The sequence below is a fragment of the Cladophialophora carrionii genome, assembly GCF_000365165.1.
Source record: "Cladophialophora carrionii CBS 160.54 unplaced genomic scaffold supercont1.1, whole genome shotgun sequence".
NCBI classification, from domain to species: Eukaryota; Fungi; Ascomycota; class Eurotiomycetes; order Chaetothyriales; family Herpotrichiellaceae; genus Cladophialophora; species Cladophialophora carrionii.
This window is the reverse complement of record NW_008481816.1, coordinates 323594-338169: the sequence shown is the minus strand read 5'-3', so window position 1 is coordinate 338169 and position 14576 is coordinate 323594. Positions and strand designations below refer to the sequence as shown.

Below are 14576 nucleotides of genomic sequence, written 5' to 3'. Positions count from 1 at the left end.
ACTGATACTGATACTGATACTGATACTGATACTGATACTGATACTGATACTGATACTGACATTGACACTGACATAAGCAATATGAATGGCACCATAGTGTTCGTTAGCAATCTTATACGTGTGGTATATGGCGACGTCGCGTCCGTGGGAGGCAGGAATTCATCGCTCATGATTTGGGCAGCATGTACATGATACATGTAGGAATCTGCCACAGGTGCTCTCGCAGCATTATGTTTGTCAGTTTTGCCTTCCCTTGGCTCTGCTTGTAACCATCAATCATTATTCTCACAATTAGGTACTTACACTTGTGATTATGTTTGTTTTTACATATACCCCGAAACACACTACGACTTACAAATTTCCTGTCTCGGCGACCTTGCTGCTGGACCACGGGTAGCACCAGCAAGAAGTGATCATTTCTCCTCCTTACCATTTCCAGATCCGTCACCTATCATTCCTCCTCCTCCTCCTTACCACCTATAGTGCCGTCTCCCAACAATCTCTCCACCGTCTCTCTTACCTTCACTCCCGCCCTGGCCAGTTTCTTCTCCTCCCGCTCCTCCAACTTCACTTGCACCGTCCGTACCACGCCCTCACGGCCCAAGAGCGCCGGCAGACTGATGCAACAGCCTAGCTTCTCCTGGAAATGGCTGATAGGCATGGGTCCCGGCGGCAGGGCGGTCGCGTGGTCCGGCATGCGTCCAAACAGCGGGACCTGCGCCTTGTTGTCATATAAGACGGCGGAGATGATGCGCGCGACCGACGACGCGATGCTGAATGTTGGCGCGCCTTTGACATTGGCGATCAGGTGGCCTTCCTCCCGGGATCGGGCCGCCAGCTCGGTCTCGGCGGTGGCGCTGAAGTCGGGGAGAACCACAGAGGACTCCCTGACGGGAAGGCCGGTAATGACGGCCGTGGACCAGGCGGGGGATTCGGCTTGCAGGCTGTCGTCGTTTGTGCCTAGGATGTCGGCGTGGATGGATTCGGGTGAAATCTGTGCCCAGTCGAGAGAACGTGGTCAATCCTATTGTCTTTCGGAGCATACGACGCATTGCGCCGCTAAGGACCTACCTTTAGCTCTTCGCCTATGATTCTCCGCAACCTGACTGTGTCGAGATACGTCCCCAGACCTAGGACTTGCGAGCTTGACAGGTCCGTCAGCCTGTACGCCAGCGTGGTGAGTACATCCACGGGATTTGACACGACCAAAAGGATGGTCGAGGGGAGAAGAAACGGTTTCATCCCGTCGATGATGTGGCGGAGGATGGCGGTCGTGCACTCGAGTTGTTGGACTCTTGTTTCGGCTGGAAGTGTGGATCAGCTTGACTGTGAGGATCCCAGAAAGCAGGACCCAATCACCAGCGAGCCATAGCCGGCACACTCACCTCTCCGCCGCTTCACACCAGCGGCAATGACGATGACATCGCAGCCCGCAGCATCTCGTAACGTGGCGCGTCTCACCCGGGTGCTACTTCCTTCTGCGCATGCTGCGTCCGAGAGATCACGCACCTGTGCGTCGAGCTTGTCGGGGTTCGCATCAACAAGGAGGAGGTCAGAATATTGAGACCCATGGAGGAGGGCGTACGCTATGGCAGATCCAACGCTGCCGGTACCGATAATGGCAATGCGTGCTGTTGTCGGGGATGGTGGTGGTTGAGCGTGGAAGAAGGCTGACATTGGAAATAGTTCGACTTTCGACTGGGGTCTTATGGAAAGGTGGTGCTAAATTCTCAAGTTGCTTCATGAGTAGCATACATAGCTTGCTGGCTCGCTGAGGTCGTGTGCTCGCAGATGACGCGCTATCTATACCAAGTGTTATGCTAGCATGATCTATAGCATTGCGTCCTAGACAGGGCAGTGGTTCGGTAGTGGTATGATATTCGATGTCACATGAGTGTCCGGATGTTCCAGTCCCAGATAGGCAAGCATGGGCCATTACATACCAGTTCTGGACCCCGCAAGAAAGTAAGTCGTGTTCAGGACGCGCAGGAGTACGGAGTAGGCTGGGCTTCGTCTGGCACACCAGGAAGCGGCAGGCCTTGCCGCCTCGCGTAAGTTCGGGTCGTGTGCCGCAGTTCGCCGATCGGTCTGCTGGAATCCGGGGTCGGTGGGGATGACTGTAGCACACGGGGACAGTCTGAGAGGGATATAGAAGCGGGATTTTAGCTACGGGAACTGGTCGAGTCTGACAGTCTCACATTGCCATCTGCTTGTGAGGCCAAAATCACGGGGTTCCAGGGGATAACGCGATAAAGGGAACACGCTCGACGGAATAGCCATGTCGTGTCAGCTGGAGGGCTGGCATGCGGCGAGCTGGACCAGTAGGCAGGATCGAGGTGCGCGTCTCATTGGGGATCGAGGTGAGAACAGAGTCTAGGTGTCTCCGCGCTCTTTCGAAGGTCGCGGCAGAAAAAGCTCAAAGTTAGGCAGTTTCGACTGGTGGACTGATGTTGTCTCGTGGTCTCCGCGTAGGAGCATCAATTTCGCCGGGAATCTAGACTTTGAGGGGACCGCCATGCTAGAATCGACAGTTTACCTGATAGTATTAGTCGGTACAATAGACAAACAAGCGGAAGAGGCGGGAGAGCCGAGTGTGTATGTTGACGTATTGGGTAGCTATACTCATCCGTACTAATAGGGCGGGCGGTACGGCACCATTGGCTATACCCGCCTCAATAGTTCCGACTTCGTTGGTGTCGCTCAATGTTCCCTCATAAGAACTTCAATTGCCGCAATGACCGCCAATTGCCTATGCAGACACAGCCATCGGCATACATTGCTTCAAACTGCAATCCTCACTTCTATCCGTATCTCGTTGGCAGCTGGGACTTACCAGCGAAGAAGTTGCAAATTCAGATTCGAAAGATTTTCTTCGGACCTCCACTTACCATTAGCATGACTCGATATCAGTGTACAGTGTGTTCACGGTCTTTCAAAAGAAATGACCACTTGAGCAGGCATAAGAGAAGCCATGTGGCGGACCGCCCTTTCACTTGTCCAATTTGTGTTCGGTCATTCACAAGACAGTGAGGGAATGGTGCTCTAGAGATGTATTCGAAAAGGCTAATCATATCGGGTGGTCATAGAGACTCATTACTGCGACATCTTTCATCTCATGCAAAATCACCGGCCCGAGGCAGCCAACCGAAGCAAGGCAACAAAGACGATGACTTGGAGCAGCTACACGCATCCGTCGACGAGGACAGCCAAGTACTGCATGATGCGATAACGCTTCCTGAGCCATGCGGGTCCATTTCAGATCAGATTGCTGCCACCGGACGCCCAAATATACCCGATGCGACCCCGAGCGCCAATGTCGAGGATGAAACAGACATTGACGTTCCGCCGGAACTTGCTGGAAACAACCATGAACACGTCTGTGCCGGACCTTACAACAAGGAACATAGTCTCCACATCAGCGCCGCGCAGCACGATTCTCTGGAAGGTGCTCCGAGCTACGCCATTGCTACTGAATCTGCTGAAACGTGTGGTAATTCGGGAGCAAATCACGACTCAGACATACTCTATCAACGACATTGGGCGAGAGCAGATTCTCGACCAGATCTGCTTGACCTGCCTGAGGCACTGTATAGTAACACAGTCGACTTGCATGCGAGAAGTTGGTTGAAGGACTTTTGTGCTTGAAATTTGAGAAGGCTCCGACTGATGCTAAATCTCGATTGGGGCTCCAACCAGCGCCTCGATCTTCGACTTCAAGCGGAATACAGCGGGCCGAGTCAAAGTAACAGGCCTACCGACATCCACTTGTCGCAAGTTGGGAAAGCTTCTCACTTTCCACCCTGAAGCTGCGGTATCGGCATATAGGCAGGGATACGCTTCGAAGAACCCGTCGTCCAATTTTTGCGTGTCGAATTCGTCATACTGAAGATCATATGCTCGCGATAGGGCCCGCAACTCTGGCGTGCGCAGCACAGGTTTCTTCTCCAGACCGGGTTCTGCTGCTAAGGGGTTTGTGCTTCTGACATTCTCCAAACAAACAACATCCCAGACACGGAACGAGGTCTCGTCGTTCACTTCCTCGATGATTCTGGGGCTCGGTTCGAGGACATCCTGTTGGAACGATTGCCTTCTCCGTCCCAGTCCCCTCCGGTGTGCGACAAGATTGTGGATCGCCACCCTGAATAAGTCATCGAGGTCTATCTGATCCTGGAACTTTATCGCCATATCTCGAACATCTGGCCACGGCATCCAGTCTATCATTGGTGAATGAGGTATCGCCAACTGAGCCCGTGTAGGACGGTACGCCGGAGGTAGATGCGTGTACGACCGCTCGCAAGGGAAATTTCGCCAGAGTTCGGCATAGAGAAAGCCTCGAAAGGTAGCCTATTCGACGCCAGATCCAGTCAGCATATAGGCTTCCATTCCACAAAGCCTGAATCTCTCGTGGCTGGCCATACTTACAGTCAAATTCCAGTACCCTTCAGCCGCTGGCCACGCCTCTCGCACTGCCCAGAGCACTGCTTCCGCAGTTATAGCCCGTTGCAAGTCATGACTGGAAAGATTAGCGGTGCCGAAGAGCAAATCCCTTTCACCCCTTACCCCAAGACAGATCTCTCTGAGCAGCAGCGAACCAGTTGCCGTAGTACAGTGATGTACATGTCCATGCGGGACCTTGGCAGACTCGTGTTATACCCCATGACCAGATTGAGCCCTGACAGAGGTTGAACGAAAGGCTGGTCAAGCAGACTTGTGCGATCAGCATATACGAGAGATCTTTTCCTCTTGAGAATGGAATTCCGCAGCATAATTTCGTCGCAGTCATCTTCAAGCTCCGGCTCGCGCCTTGGTGACGACGCTACATGGCGATCGTTCGGACTCTTCTGGTTCCGTACAATCGGGTCATCATTAACACTTTTGGCTCCTCGTTGATGAAGAGGCAGGCGCCGTGCTCGGGTATGTGTATGTCTCTGTTGGCGACGCACATTAGGCTGCCGCCACTTCGGTTCGGTGACCGCTTCAGCGATTGCCTCAATACTGTCCTCATCGTCGAGGTAGTAGAGGCTTTGAGAATCGTCTCGGACCCACCGTCCCGGCATTATCGCATCGGATCGTTTCCTGCTCAGTGGACTTCAACTGGTCCGTCCCGAGTCCTGAAGCCAGGGGCAAGTTTCATTGCGCCTAGGCAGCAAACAGTCGAGCCTGATCTGGATCGATTGGAACCAACAAGATGTGGGAACGTTAACAGGAGGTTCATGCACATCTAGCTTGGCATTCCGCTGGAGATCAGCTTGATGCGGGGGTCTCCAGGATTCCAATGTTCCGGCTCACTTCTTGGGGCAAGCAACGCGACGAGGATGTCAAATTCGCCGCGCACCGGAATGACGGTCTAGGGCGATGTGCAGCTCGGACTTTCTTAAGCGTGATGCACGACATCAACCAATGGGACATGGATTAATTACAGCTAGGAAACAACCAATTCTGGCACCATTCCCCGGATTTGCTGAGCCAGCCTTGTCCTCTGATCCGGTGCCGCAACCGAGGGGATCCGTTACCCCACAGCCTGCTTCGTCAGTTCCGTGTACCTCGTCCGTGTGATCGATGGTTAACGCGCCGGTTTGAATAGCCTTACGTCTATATAGGTTTCCAAGCTATCTAGGAGCATTGACTATGAAGCATTCTGCAAGAGCCTACATGTCACCCAGGAACTTCTGCTTCGAAGGTCTCCAAGTACTGAATTGGGTAGATCTCGACCGATATGGCGCAAAGAGCAGGTGACGCAGACGGCCATTCGGAGGTCGATGTCTTGATCGTTGGAGCAGGCCCTGCAGGGCTCATGATGGCAAATTGGATGAGCCGATGTGGTATCAGGACGAGGATCGTGGACAAACGAGGGACCAAGGTACGCAAGCCTCACCGACGATCCCCAGCGAACTGAGAAGGCTCACTCGCTGCATCAGATATTTAATGGTCAAGCAGACGGACTCCAATGCCGTACGCTTGAAATATTCGACAGTTTCGACTTTGGGCACCGGGCTTGGATAGAGTCGAACCACATGCTGGAGATCTGTTTATGGAATCCAGACCCAAAAACGGGAATCATCCATCGCTCTGACCGCATCCCCGATACCATTCCCAATATTTCGAGATTTCAGCAAGTCGTTCTACATCAAGGTCGCATCGAGCGATTTTTCCTAGACTCTATCTCGGAAAACTCCAAGAGGACGCTGAAAGACGTACCGGGTTGGGAGGATGGCATTAGCGTTGAGCACGGCGTGCTCCCGACTTCTCTAGAATTTGACGAGAGCCTGGCTGAAAACACGGATGCCTATCCGATCACTGTGAGGCTTCGGCACCTGACCGAGCAGGAGGCAACTCCAAAGCAGTCTGCTACAAGCCTCAACGGCTCCGGACTGCAGGACGGGCTCTTTCGGAGCAACCTCTCCTCTGATGATACCCAGGAACTGCTTGACAAGTCGAAACTACTGCAAGCAAAGGCAGGGAGGGAGGAAACGGTGAAGGCCAAGTATATGCTCGGCGCGGATGGTGCCCACAGTTGGGTCAGAAATCAACTCGGCTTCAAACTCCAGGGAGAAAGTACCGATTACATCTGGGGAGTCCTTGACATCGTACCCATCACGGACTTTCCTGACATCCGAATGAGGTGTGCTATCCACAGCGAGAGCAGTGGGAGCGTCATGGTCATCCCAAGAGAGAACAAGTTGGTACGATTATACATCCAGTTAACGACGACCGAGAATGCTGGGGGTGGCAAGAAGGCGGACCGGAGCAAGATCAACCCAGAGTCGATCCTTGCGAGCGCCCAAAAGATCATGAGACCATACAAGATCACGTATCGGTACTGCGATTGGTGGACAGCCTATCAGATCGGCCAGAGGGTAGGAGACAGCTTCAGTCTCAAGGAGCGAATCTTTTTGGCGGGTGACGCCGTGCATACTCACAGCCCAAAGGTATGTCCTCTGGATGGGCGGGTTATGGAGTGTATGACTGACACCCGAGGCAGGCTGGTCAAGGTATGAACGTGAGTATGCAGGACGGTGAGAACAATGTCTTTCTCCCAACAAGGAGATTGCTAACACCTTACCCTAGCTTTCAACCTGGGGTGGAAAGTCGCGAGCGTCGTCAACGGCACCAGCGACCGCTCCATCCTCAAGACCTACCAATCCGAACGCCGCAGAATCGCGCAGGACTTGATTGACTTCGACCACCGGTTCTCGCGCCTCTTCTCCGGCCGACCTGCCAAAGACGTCCTCGATGAGGAAGGAATTTCCATGGACGAGTTCAAGCGCGCGTTCGAAAAGGGCAATCTCTTTGCCAGCGGCGTGGCCGTCGACTATGGCGCTAGCATCGTGATCGCCAAGTCCGGGGACAGCACGAAGCAAGGCGATGGCACAGAAGTCCTCGGCGCGGAGAAGTTGCGGGTCATCAGCAACCAGGGTCTGGCGACGGAGATCAAGGTCGGGATGAGGATGCCGTCATTCAAAGTCCTCAACCAAGCCGATGCACGACCATGGCACTTCCAGGAATTGCTGAAGAGCAACGGCACGTGGCGTGTCGTCGTCTTCGCAGGCAATATCAAGAACCCAGACCAGAGGACCAAGATTAACAAGTTGGGCGAGAAGCTCTCCTCTTCGACATCCTTCTTGACCCGCTTCACGCCGCCCAACAAACGGTACGATTCCGTCTTCGAACTCCTCTCGGTGCACTCCGCCCCTCGGCAGGAAGTCACCATCTTCGACTTCCCGCCCGTCTTCCATCCTTGGGACGACAATGACGGCTGGGACTACTGGAAGATCTTTGTCGACGATGTCTCTTACCATGAAGGGTATGGCGACGCGTATAACCATTACGGCGTCGACAGGGAGAAAGGATGTGCTGTTATTCTCCGGCCGGATCAGTATGTCAGTTGGGTCGGGGAGATGGATGATTACGAGAGCATGGAAAAATTCTTCAGTGGATTTATGGTTGAGCAGCCAGGTGGACGGGAATGGGTGGCGACGAATGGTTGGGAGGGGGTGTCTCGCGAGATCAACAGCACGGGATTGCCAGCCACGGATGAGGCTGTCGTAGGAACGGCTGCTGCGTGAGCTAGCTTAGAGACCACGTCGACTCAGGAGCAGGACCCTGCTGACACAAGATGAAATATGCCACGTGGATCAAGAGATGTTCATTGCATGCCGACCTGAGTCGGGTTCTCCTTTCTCAGAAGAACCGGCGCCACTGGGTCGCCGAAAGTCGCTGGGCCTGACTGGTGCTCTCGGCTATTGGTGAAGCCGAACCCTGTTGCTGTCCGGCTCCCTGGCCTTGTACTTGACTCGGTGTCTGCAGGTGATGAGGCGATGAGGGATCTAAGGTTCCGTTCGCAGAAGAGGACGAGCTGGACATCCGCACCAGGCGAGCAGCGTTGACGGCAGCGGAAGGCAGGAATTGTGGCTGCTGCTGTTGTGATTTCGGCGCATCCGACAATGGCTCCCCAGAAGTCAACGTTTCCAAATCCGTCCTCTTCTTCTCAAACCATCTACGCCTCTGCGCTTCAGAGGCAAGCGGTAGCTGCGCCCATTCCTCCAAACTGGATATCTTCGCTTGATGCGTGACGTGGCTTGCGAGCAGCTCGCTGGATATTGTGGAGGCATGTCCGTTGGGAAACTGGGCGCCAGGGTTCCTATGACGCGGTGAATGCTGTCTGTCCTCGTACTGGGAGAGTAACGCCAAAGTATCGAATAGGGCGAGCTCGGTCTCGAGAAGCCGCTTCTCAAGCCCTGCGATGTATCCGGGTGGGAATCCGCTGTAGGGACGCGGACAGCGCTCTCAGGTCAACGGCACATTCTCCACCACTTGTATACACTTGAAGCGGCATTACCCACCGTTTGTTGCTCTCTGGATACGTGCATGAGGCGCCGGCGCTGAGGCATTGAGTACATGCTGGCCTTCCAGCAGATGTTAGCCAGAAGTCCACGATCGGGGGACTGGTGAGCTTCCACAGTTTCTTGTCGCACTGGCGGGAAATTAGTATCAAGAACTTTGCCAACAAGCGATTGGGAGACAACCGACCTTGCACTTTTTACTGCGGCACGATTCACATGCAATGGCACCTGGTCTTGTTTCGCTGCTAAGTTGACTGGCCATTGTTGCGGAGTGGATAATGATTTGAGACTTTGTCCGGGGAAAGGACTGTACCGGGTACCTTAGGTGTTTGATATTCCCCAGGAAGCCCCCTAACCACCGAACTAGCCTAAGACGCTTATTCATAGGCGCGCCCGGACAAAGTTTCCTCCAGGCGTGGACTCCCTCGGCTCAGCTTCCCGGGCTTCCTCGGCACGTCCCCAAGGCCCCCACCAATCTATCTCTCTTCTCTTCACGTCAAGAGTTCCTCCTGCTTCCAGGTGAGCGTCGGTGATGGACGCGTCGCATCGCATACCCTCGCCTGCGAACGGCGATGCTGGTGTCGAGGAGACTCGGCCCACCAAGCGGCCGAGGTTGATTCCTTCGATTGAAGTGGGTTTCATGCGAGATGGCTCCGGTCGAGACTCCGCCAGTTTTGTCGGCAGTGCTAGTGGCATACACTTCATCCGTTCCGTCTATGGTGCCCTGAATGCGAGGGCAAGCTCAAGAAACTTTCCAGGGGAGACACCTGAGAGCAACATCGTCCCTGGAGAGGACGACCGACTCAACACTGGCCCTGATAGTGGGCCATCCAAACCACTATGGCAATCTCATGAAGTGGAGTGGCACGCAGCTTCGCCCACGACTTCCATCACCTTTGATGACCTTCTTGACTGGACCAGTAGTTACTTCGACGTCTGGCACCCGCCGTTCCCCTTTCTTCACGCTCCAAGCATGCTGGAGAGATTCGAGACCCTGGCACACAATGGCATTGCAGCGGTGAGCCCCTTCGATGTCACAATCATCAAGGCCGTGGTCTCGATTGCCCTCGCGGACCGGCGCCAGACAAACACTGTTAGCAGACCTGTCCCCAAGGCTTTGGTCTTTACCTCGTTCGAAGAGGCACTCAACAGCGTCCATGCCGTGATGTCGAAACCAGCCACCCTTCAGGCGCTTCAGGCTGCTGTATGTGTGCAACTGTTCCTAGTGTCGATGCTACGCCTGAATGCCGCTTCGAGACTTGGTGGCCTGATCATCAGGGTGTTGTTCCAACTGGGTCTGCATCGCTGTCCTGCACGGTTCGCGTCCTTCAAGGCGGAAGAGCAGCAGCTTCGAAGACGCCTCTTTTGGTCGATCTACTGCATCGATCGACACATCTGCCAGGCATTGGGCCTACCACTGACGATTCGTGATGATGACGTGGACGTATGTTACCCGGACAATGAGATCCATACCCTCCAGCGAAGCAACGGCTCGACATCGAGGCCCGACAGCCCGTCGCCCGATGCTTCGTCGCAGCAGGATGGCCGCCTCAGGCTTCTGACACTGATAGCGAAGCATGCAGAAATCAGAGGCCTTATAATGGAACTTCGGAACAAGAGAGTGGAATATCGAGCAGAAGGCTGGGACAAAGCCGTGTTGATCAATGCAAAACTGACGCAATGGTGGAACCAAGTCGAGGATTCTATCGAGCAGGCCGAGTTACATGACACGCCATTGTCGGATCTCCATCAGACCGTCTTGAAAGTGCTCAAACACGAATCTGTCATCTCGCTCAATCGTCCTTTGCTGGCTGCGTCGAAGACCAGCGCAAACTACGCAGCCGCCTTGCAGTCCTGCATCTCGGCTTCAAAATCAATCATCAAAGCGCTGAACATGGTTGCTCATTCAGTGATGCCGGCTTACAACCCACCCGACCGTACTCGAAACCCACATTTCCCCATGTTCTGGCCCTCGTTTACATGGTCGATCTGGATGAGCGCGTTCATCATATTGTATGCCGCACTGGAGTCGGAGATTGACTATAATGTTGCTGTCCGGTAAGTCTGTTTCGTCAAGGTTTGCGTAGGCAACCGGCCGAGAGCGGTCCAGTCCGCTGACATGGGGGCAACAGGAACACAGACCGAGCGCTGCACGTTCTGACCACTCTCGCCGCGAGGGGCAACGTCTGGCCTACAGCTTGCGCTGTTGCGATCCGAGACCTTCGCTCAACCTTGGACGAGACACGCAAGGAGCAATCTATGGGCCAGACCTCTGCTCATCAATCCGGTAAACGCTTCGCATTACCAGCATCAGACCGTGATGACTCCGTACCAGCGATGCATCCATCGACAGCGCAGCCCGTCAGCTCGGCGAGCATGTCACCGCCGCATGTTCCTACAAAGGGTCACAGTCAGCAAGCTTCGAGCATCCATGACGTTCCAGCATCGTGCGAAACTCCTGCACTTGAAGCAAATGGTGCACAAACGGCGCTCTACCCTGATGTCATGCCTGGGAACTCGTGGCTCGGGCTGGGCATTGGTATGGATCTGGGGACCGAATTGCCCATGTTTCCAAACGATGGGCTTGATCCTCTCCAAGGTTTCGATATCCCGTTTTGGGTGGGCCAAGACAACTATGCAACATGGATGGGCTCATGATGGGAAGCTTGTTGGAAGGTGCAGATCTCGCTCCTAGTGTGAATATGACCACCGAGACTGAGTCGACACGCCCATCCAGGCTGCAGCGCCGGACGGAGTCGTGTCCATGGACTAGCTCACACAGAAACGCCGCAGATTACCGAGAGCGTCTCGCCGCTACATCAAAATCAAGCCGGGCATGGAGTCGTAGCCCTCTGTTCTGCTGACGACCCGCGGACTCACCACACTGAATGGTCCAAAAATCGATAAGTATGCATAAGCACCGAACCCGGCAGTCCTCATCCTCAGGCGTCAGCTTTCGTCTGGTCTCTGCAGCCATAGTCACAGGACGGAGTGCCCCGGCACCGTCAATAGGTATAAGTGCAGATTGAGAGTCACTGTTCTGATCCTACAGTGAGGTGTCTTGGGTTCGTCACTCTTGGATACCCGGGGATGCTCTATCCATATTCATATCAGCTAGCCACACCTTGCCTGGGGTGCGAGGGTGCGAGGGTGCGAGGGTGCCTAACAATAAAGTCCTCGGTAGCCGCGGGGCCGATCCGGCCGCCTATCCGAGCGCCTAGCCTTGATAGAACAAGCGCCTAGGCGCGTCGTCATGGGCGGTGTTCCGGGCTTGGCACTTCTTCCAGCAAGAAATCCATCTCGCGCAGACAATCCTCCTGCATGCCTGTATCTCTACTATCGTCAAACATTTGCTCTTCGCTTCTTACCTCGCATTTCACGAAGACTGCTCGTAGTGCCGGGAACAGCATAGCCTCAGCAGCCAAACATGAGGAAAGCTTTCAAAAACGCCTTCCAGGAGCTCAAAGAAGCAGTAGGTGTGAAGGATGAACCCACGGGTACGTTCTTCTTGCTTTAGTTGCTTTCTTGTATATTGCCTTCACTTGTGTTTTCTGCTTTCAACAACTTGAAAATGTTGGACCGTTGGAGCCGCACAAAGACACAAAGAGATGAGACATATATCTACTGTCTCCATCGCCGTCTATGCCGCCTGTTCAGCATCAGAAACAAGTGGGTGTGAGATGGCCTGTGGTGCTGCCGAACGTTCCGAGGACAGGCTTTCATTTCTAGCTCTGCAGCACGGCGGGCTTACCAGATGTTCGAGCCAGCGTTACCGCCACCGCCTCCATCGCAACAATACTATCCCGGTCCCTCGATGGGTGGACAACAACAACATCCGATGTCATCTCCTCATCCCGTCCAGCCGACGCCGAGGGACATCCTTCGCTACCGCTACCAACATGGCTGCAACCTCGGCAGTATTTTCATCCTTGAACAATGGCTCTTTGGGGGAATGTACGACGAGGGCGTTGGAGGGAGCAGCGAGTTGGACGCCGTCAATGCGTGAGTCTTTGTGCTCCGCATTACAATGTGCGGCTATTCACCCTTCACCTGCTCAGGTCTATCAAGGCCCGCGGCCTCGACGCCACCCGCCAGAAGTGGGAGGCGCACTGGAACGCCGCACTCACCGACGCAGACTTCGACTGGCTTGTCAACTCCGCTCATTGCAATTCCATCCGTCTGCCAGTTGGCTATTTCACCCTCGGGCCCGCCTTTTGTGCCCACACGGCCTTTCATGGCCCACCATCCGAAGTATATGTCAACGCTTGGTCGGTTGTTAAACGTCTGATTTCCCGTTGCTTTGAGCACGGCATTGGTGTCCTCGTCGACCTGCACGGTGTGCCGGGTGGTGCCAACCATGAGACTCATTCCGGTACGAGCAGTGGTAAGGCTGAACTGTGGGGCAACGGATTCTTCCTGGACCTTGCCACTCGTTGCCTTCTCTTCATCGCCGATGAGACTGCTCGAGACCCGCAACTGGCCGGCGTTATTGGGGTCCAACTTTGTAATGAAGCCATCATCGATCCGCCTGGTATGTATGAATGGTATAACGACATGATTCAGCGGATATCGGCAATTGATGCCTCACTACCGGTATATATAAGCGATGGGTGGGACCTGGGGCGCGCAGCCGCCTTCACTCGAGCGTACAACAACCCCAGTTTCCCACCGAAATGCCCAGTCATCGTGGACACACACAAGTATTGGACATTTGATGAGAAGGACACCTCCCGCTCGCCCTTTGAAATCATCGAACAGGTCAAGTCTGAGCTTCCAGAACTGAATTCAAGCCTCGTTGGGGATGTCTTCGCCCACCAAGCTGCCGTGGGGGTGTATATTGGCGAGTACAGCCTTGCGTTGGCCCCACAAACCTGGGGCAAAGCTCCCGCCGACCAGAAAGACGATCTGATGAAGCAGTTCGGACTTGCTCAGAGTCAGACATGGCAGACCAAGGCTTGCGGATCGGCGTTTTGGACATTCAAGATGGAATGGATGCCGGGCTGGGAATGGGGATTCAAGGCTTCGACCGACAATGGCCAGATTGCTCCACCCGGAATATTCAAGCTGACCGTTGGGAACATCACCGACAAGCTGGCCCAAGCGGACGCAAGAAAAGGCCAGCTTCTCGAAGCAGCTCTGTATGGACATACCGCATACCACAGTTCGGCAAATCCAGGGGCCCACTTCGAGCATTGGCGATACGCAGATGGCTGGAACCTGGGATGGAGCGACGCTCGAACTTTCTTCGCAGCCAGGCTTGATCGATTTATTCCTTCCGCCCTTCGAAGCAGTGTAAGCTCAGCTCCCACGGATCCGAATGCAAAAGTCGGCGCCGACTTTATTGGTGCCTTGGATCTGTGGATCCTCAAACGTATGCGTGAAGCCGGAGTCGCAGATGCTCAAAGGTGTCCTTTCGGCTGGGAATTCGAGCATGGCTTCCGCGCGGCTGTGAGAGACTTCGGGGCTCTCGTTCGTGAGTGAGTGAGCGACAGCAGTCAACTTCAAGCCACCGCGCAATGAGAACCTCGCGGTCCTCACATCCCTGATATAGATAACAACAATCGGCTCGCCGCGCACTCACCATCGCTCGCTACCTGTCGCTTCGCCAAAGCACATCTCTGCACAGCCCACAATCACCCGCCGATCCTCCTATCCGACACGATGGCAACAGCACCAGTGAGAACTGAAGACTGGTTCGGAAACATGCCCGTGGCAGAGTATAGAACCTGTGCT

General features: G+C 54.5%; 5 protein-coding genes across 5 annotated transcripts; 3 read left to right on the top strand and 2 right to left on the bottom strand.

Moving 5' to 3' along the window:
* Positions 1–451: 451 nt before the first annotated feature.
* G647_00119 (uncharacterized protein) lies at positions 452–1677 on the bottom strand (the record flags this gene model as incomplete). Its single annotated transcript, XM_008723522.1, has 3 exons — positions 452–994; positions 1072–1304; positions 1386–1677. 3 exons carry the CDS (start codon positions 1675–1677, stop codon positions 452–454), a joined length of 1068 nt encoding a protein of 355 aa, XP_008721744.1.
* Positions 1678–3669: 1992 nt separating this feature from the next.
* Positions 3670–5057, bottom strand: G647_00118 (uncharacterized protein; the record flags this gene model as incomplete). Its single annotated transcript, XM_008723521.1, has 3 exons — positions 3670–4344; positions 4423–4513; positions 4561–5057. The coding sequence occupies 3 exons, from the start codon at positions 5055–5057 to the stop codon at positions 3670–3672; spliced, it is 1263 nt and encodes a 420-aa protein (XP_008721743.1).
* A 659-nt stretch (positions 5058–5716) lies between these two features.
* G647_00117 (uncharacterized protein) lies at positions 5717–8066 on the top strand (the record flags this gene model as incomplete). The annotated part of the gene is made up of 4 exons (XM_008723520.1): positions 5717–5860; positions 5919–6929; positions 6983–7016; positions 7069–8066. The coding sequence occupies 4 exons, from the start codon at positions 5717–5719 to the stop codon at positions 8064–8066; spliced, it is 2187 nt and encodes a 728-aa protein (XP_008721742.1).
* A 1309-nt stretch (positions 8067–9375) lies between these two features.
* G647_00116 (uncharacterized protein) lies at positions 9376–11501 on the top strand (the record flags this gene model as incomplete). Its single annotated transcript, XM_008723519.1, has 2 exons — positions 9376–10901; positions 10976–11501. 2 exons carry the CDS (start codon positions 9376–9378, stop codon positions 11499–11501), a joined length of 2052 nt encoding a protein of 683 aa, XP_008721741.1.
* Positions 11502–12597: 1096 nt separating this feature from the next.
* On the top strand, positions 12598–14324 carry G647_00115 (uncharacterized protein; the record flags this gene model as incomplete). The annotated part of the gene is made up of 2 exons (XM_008723518.1): positions 12598–12845; positions 12902–14324. 2 exons carry the CDS (start codon positions 12598–12600, stop codon positions 14322–14324), a joined length of 1671 nt encoding a protein of 556 aa, XP_008721740.1.
* Between the last annotated feature and the right edge of the window lie 252 nt (positions 14325–14576).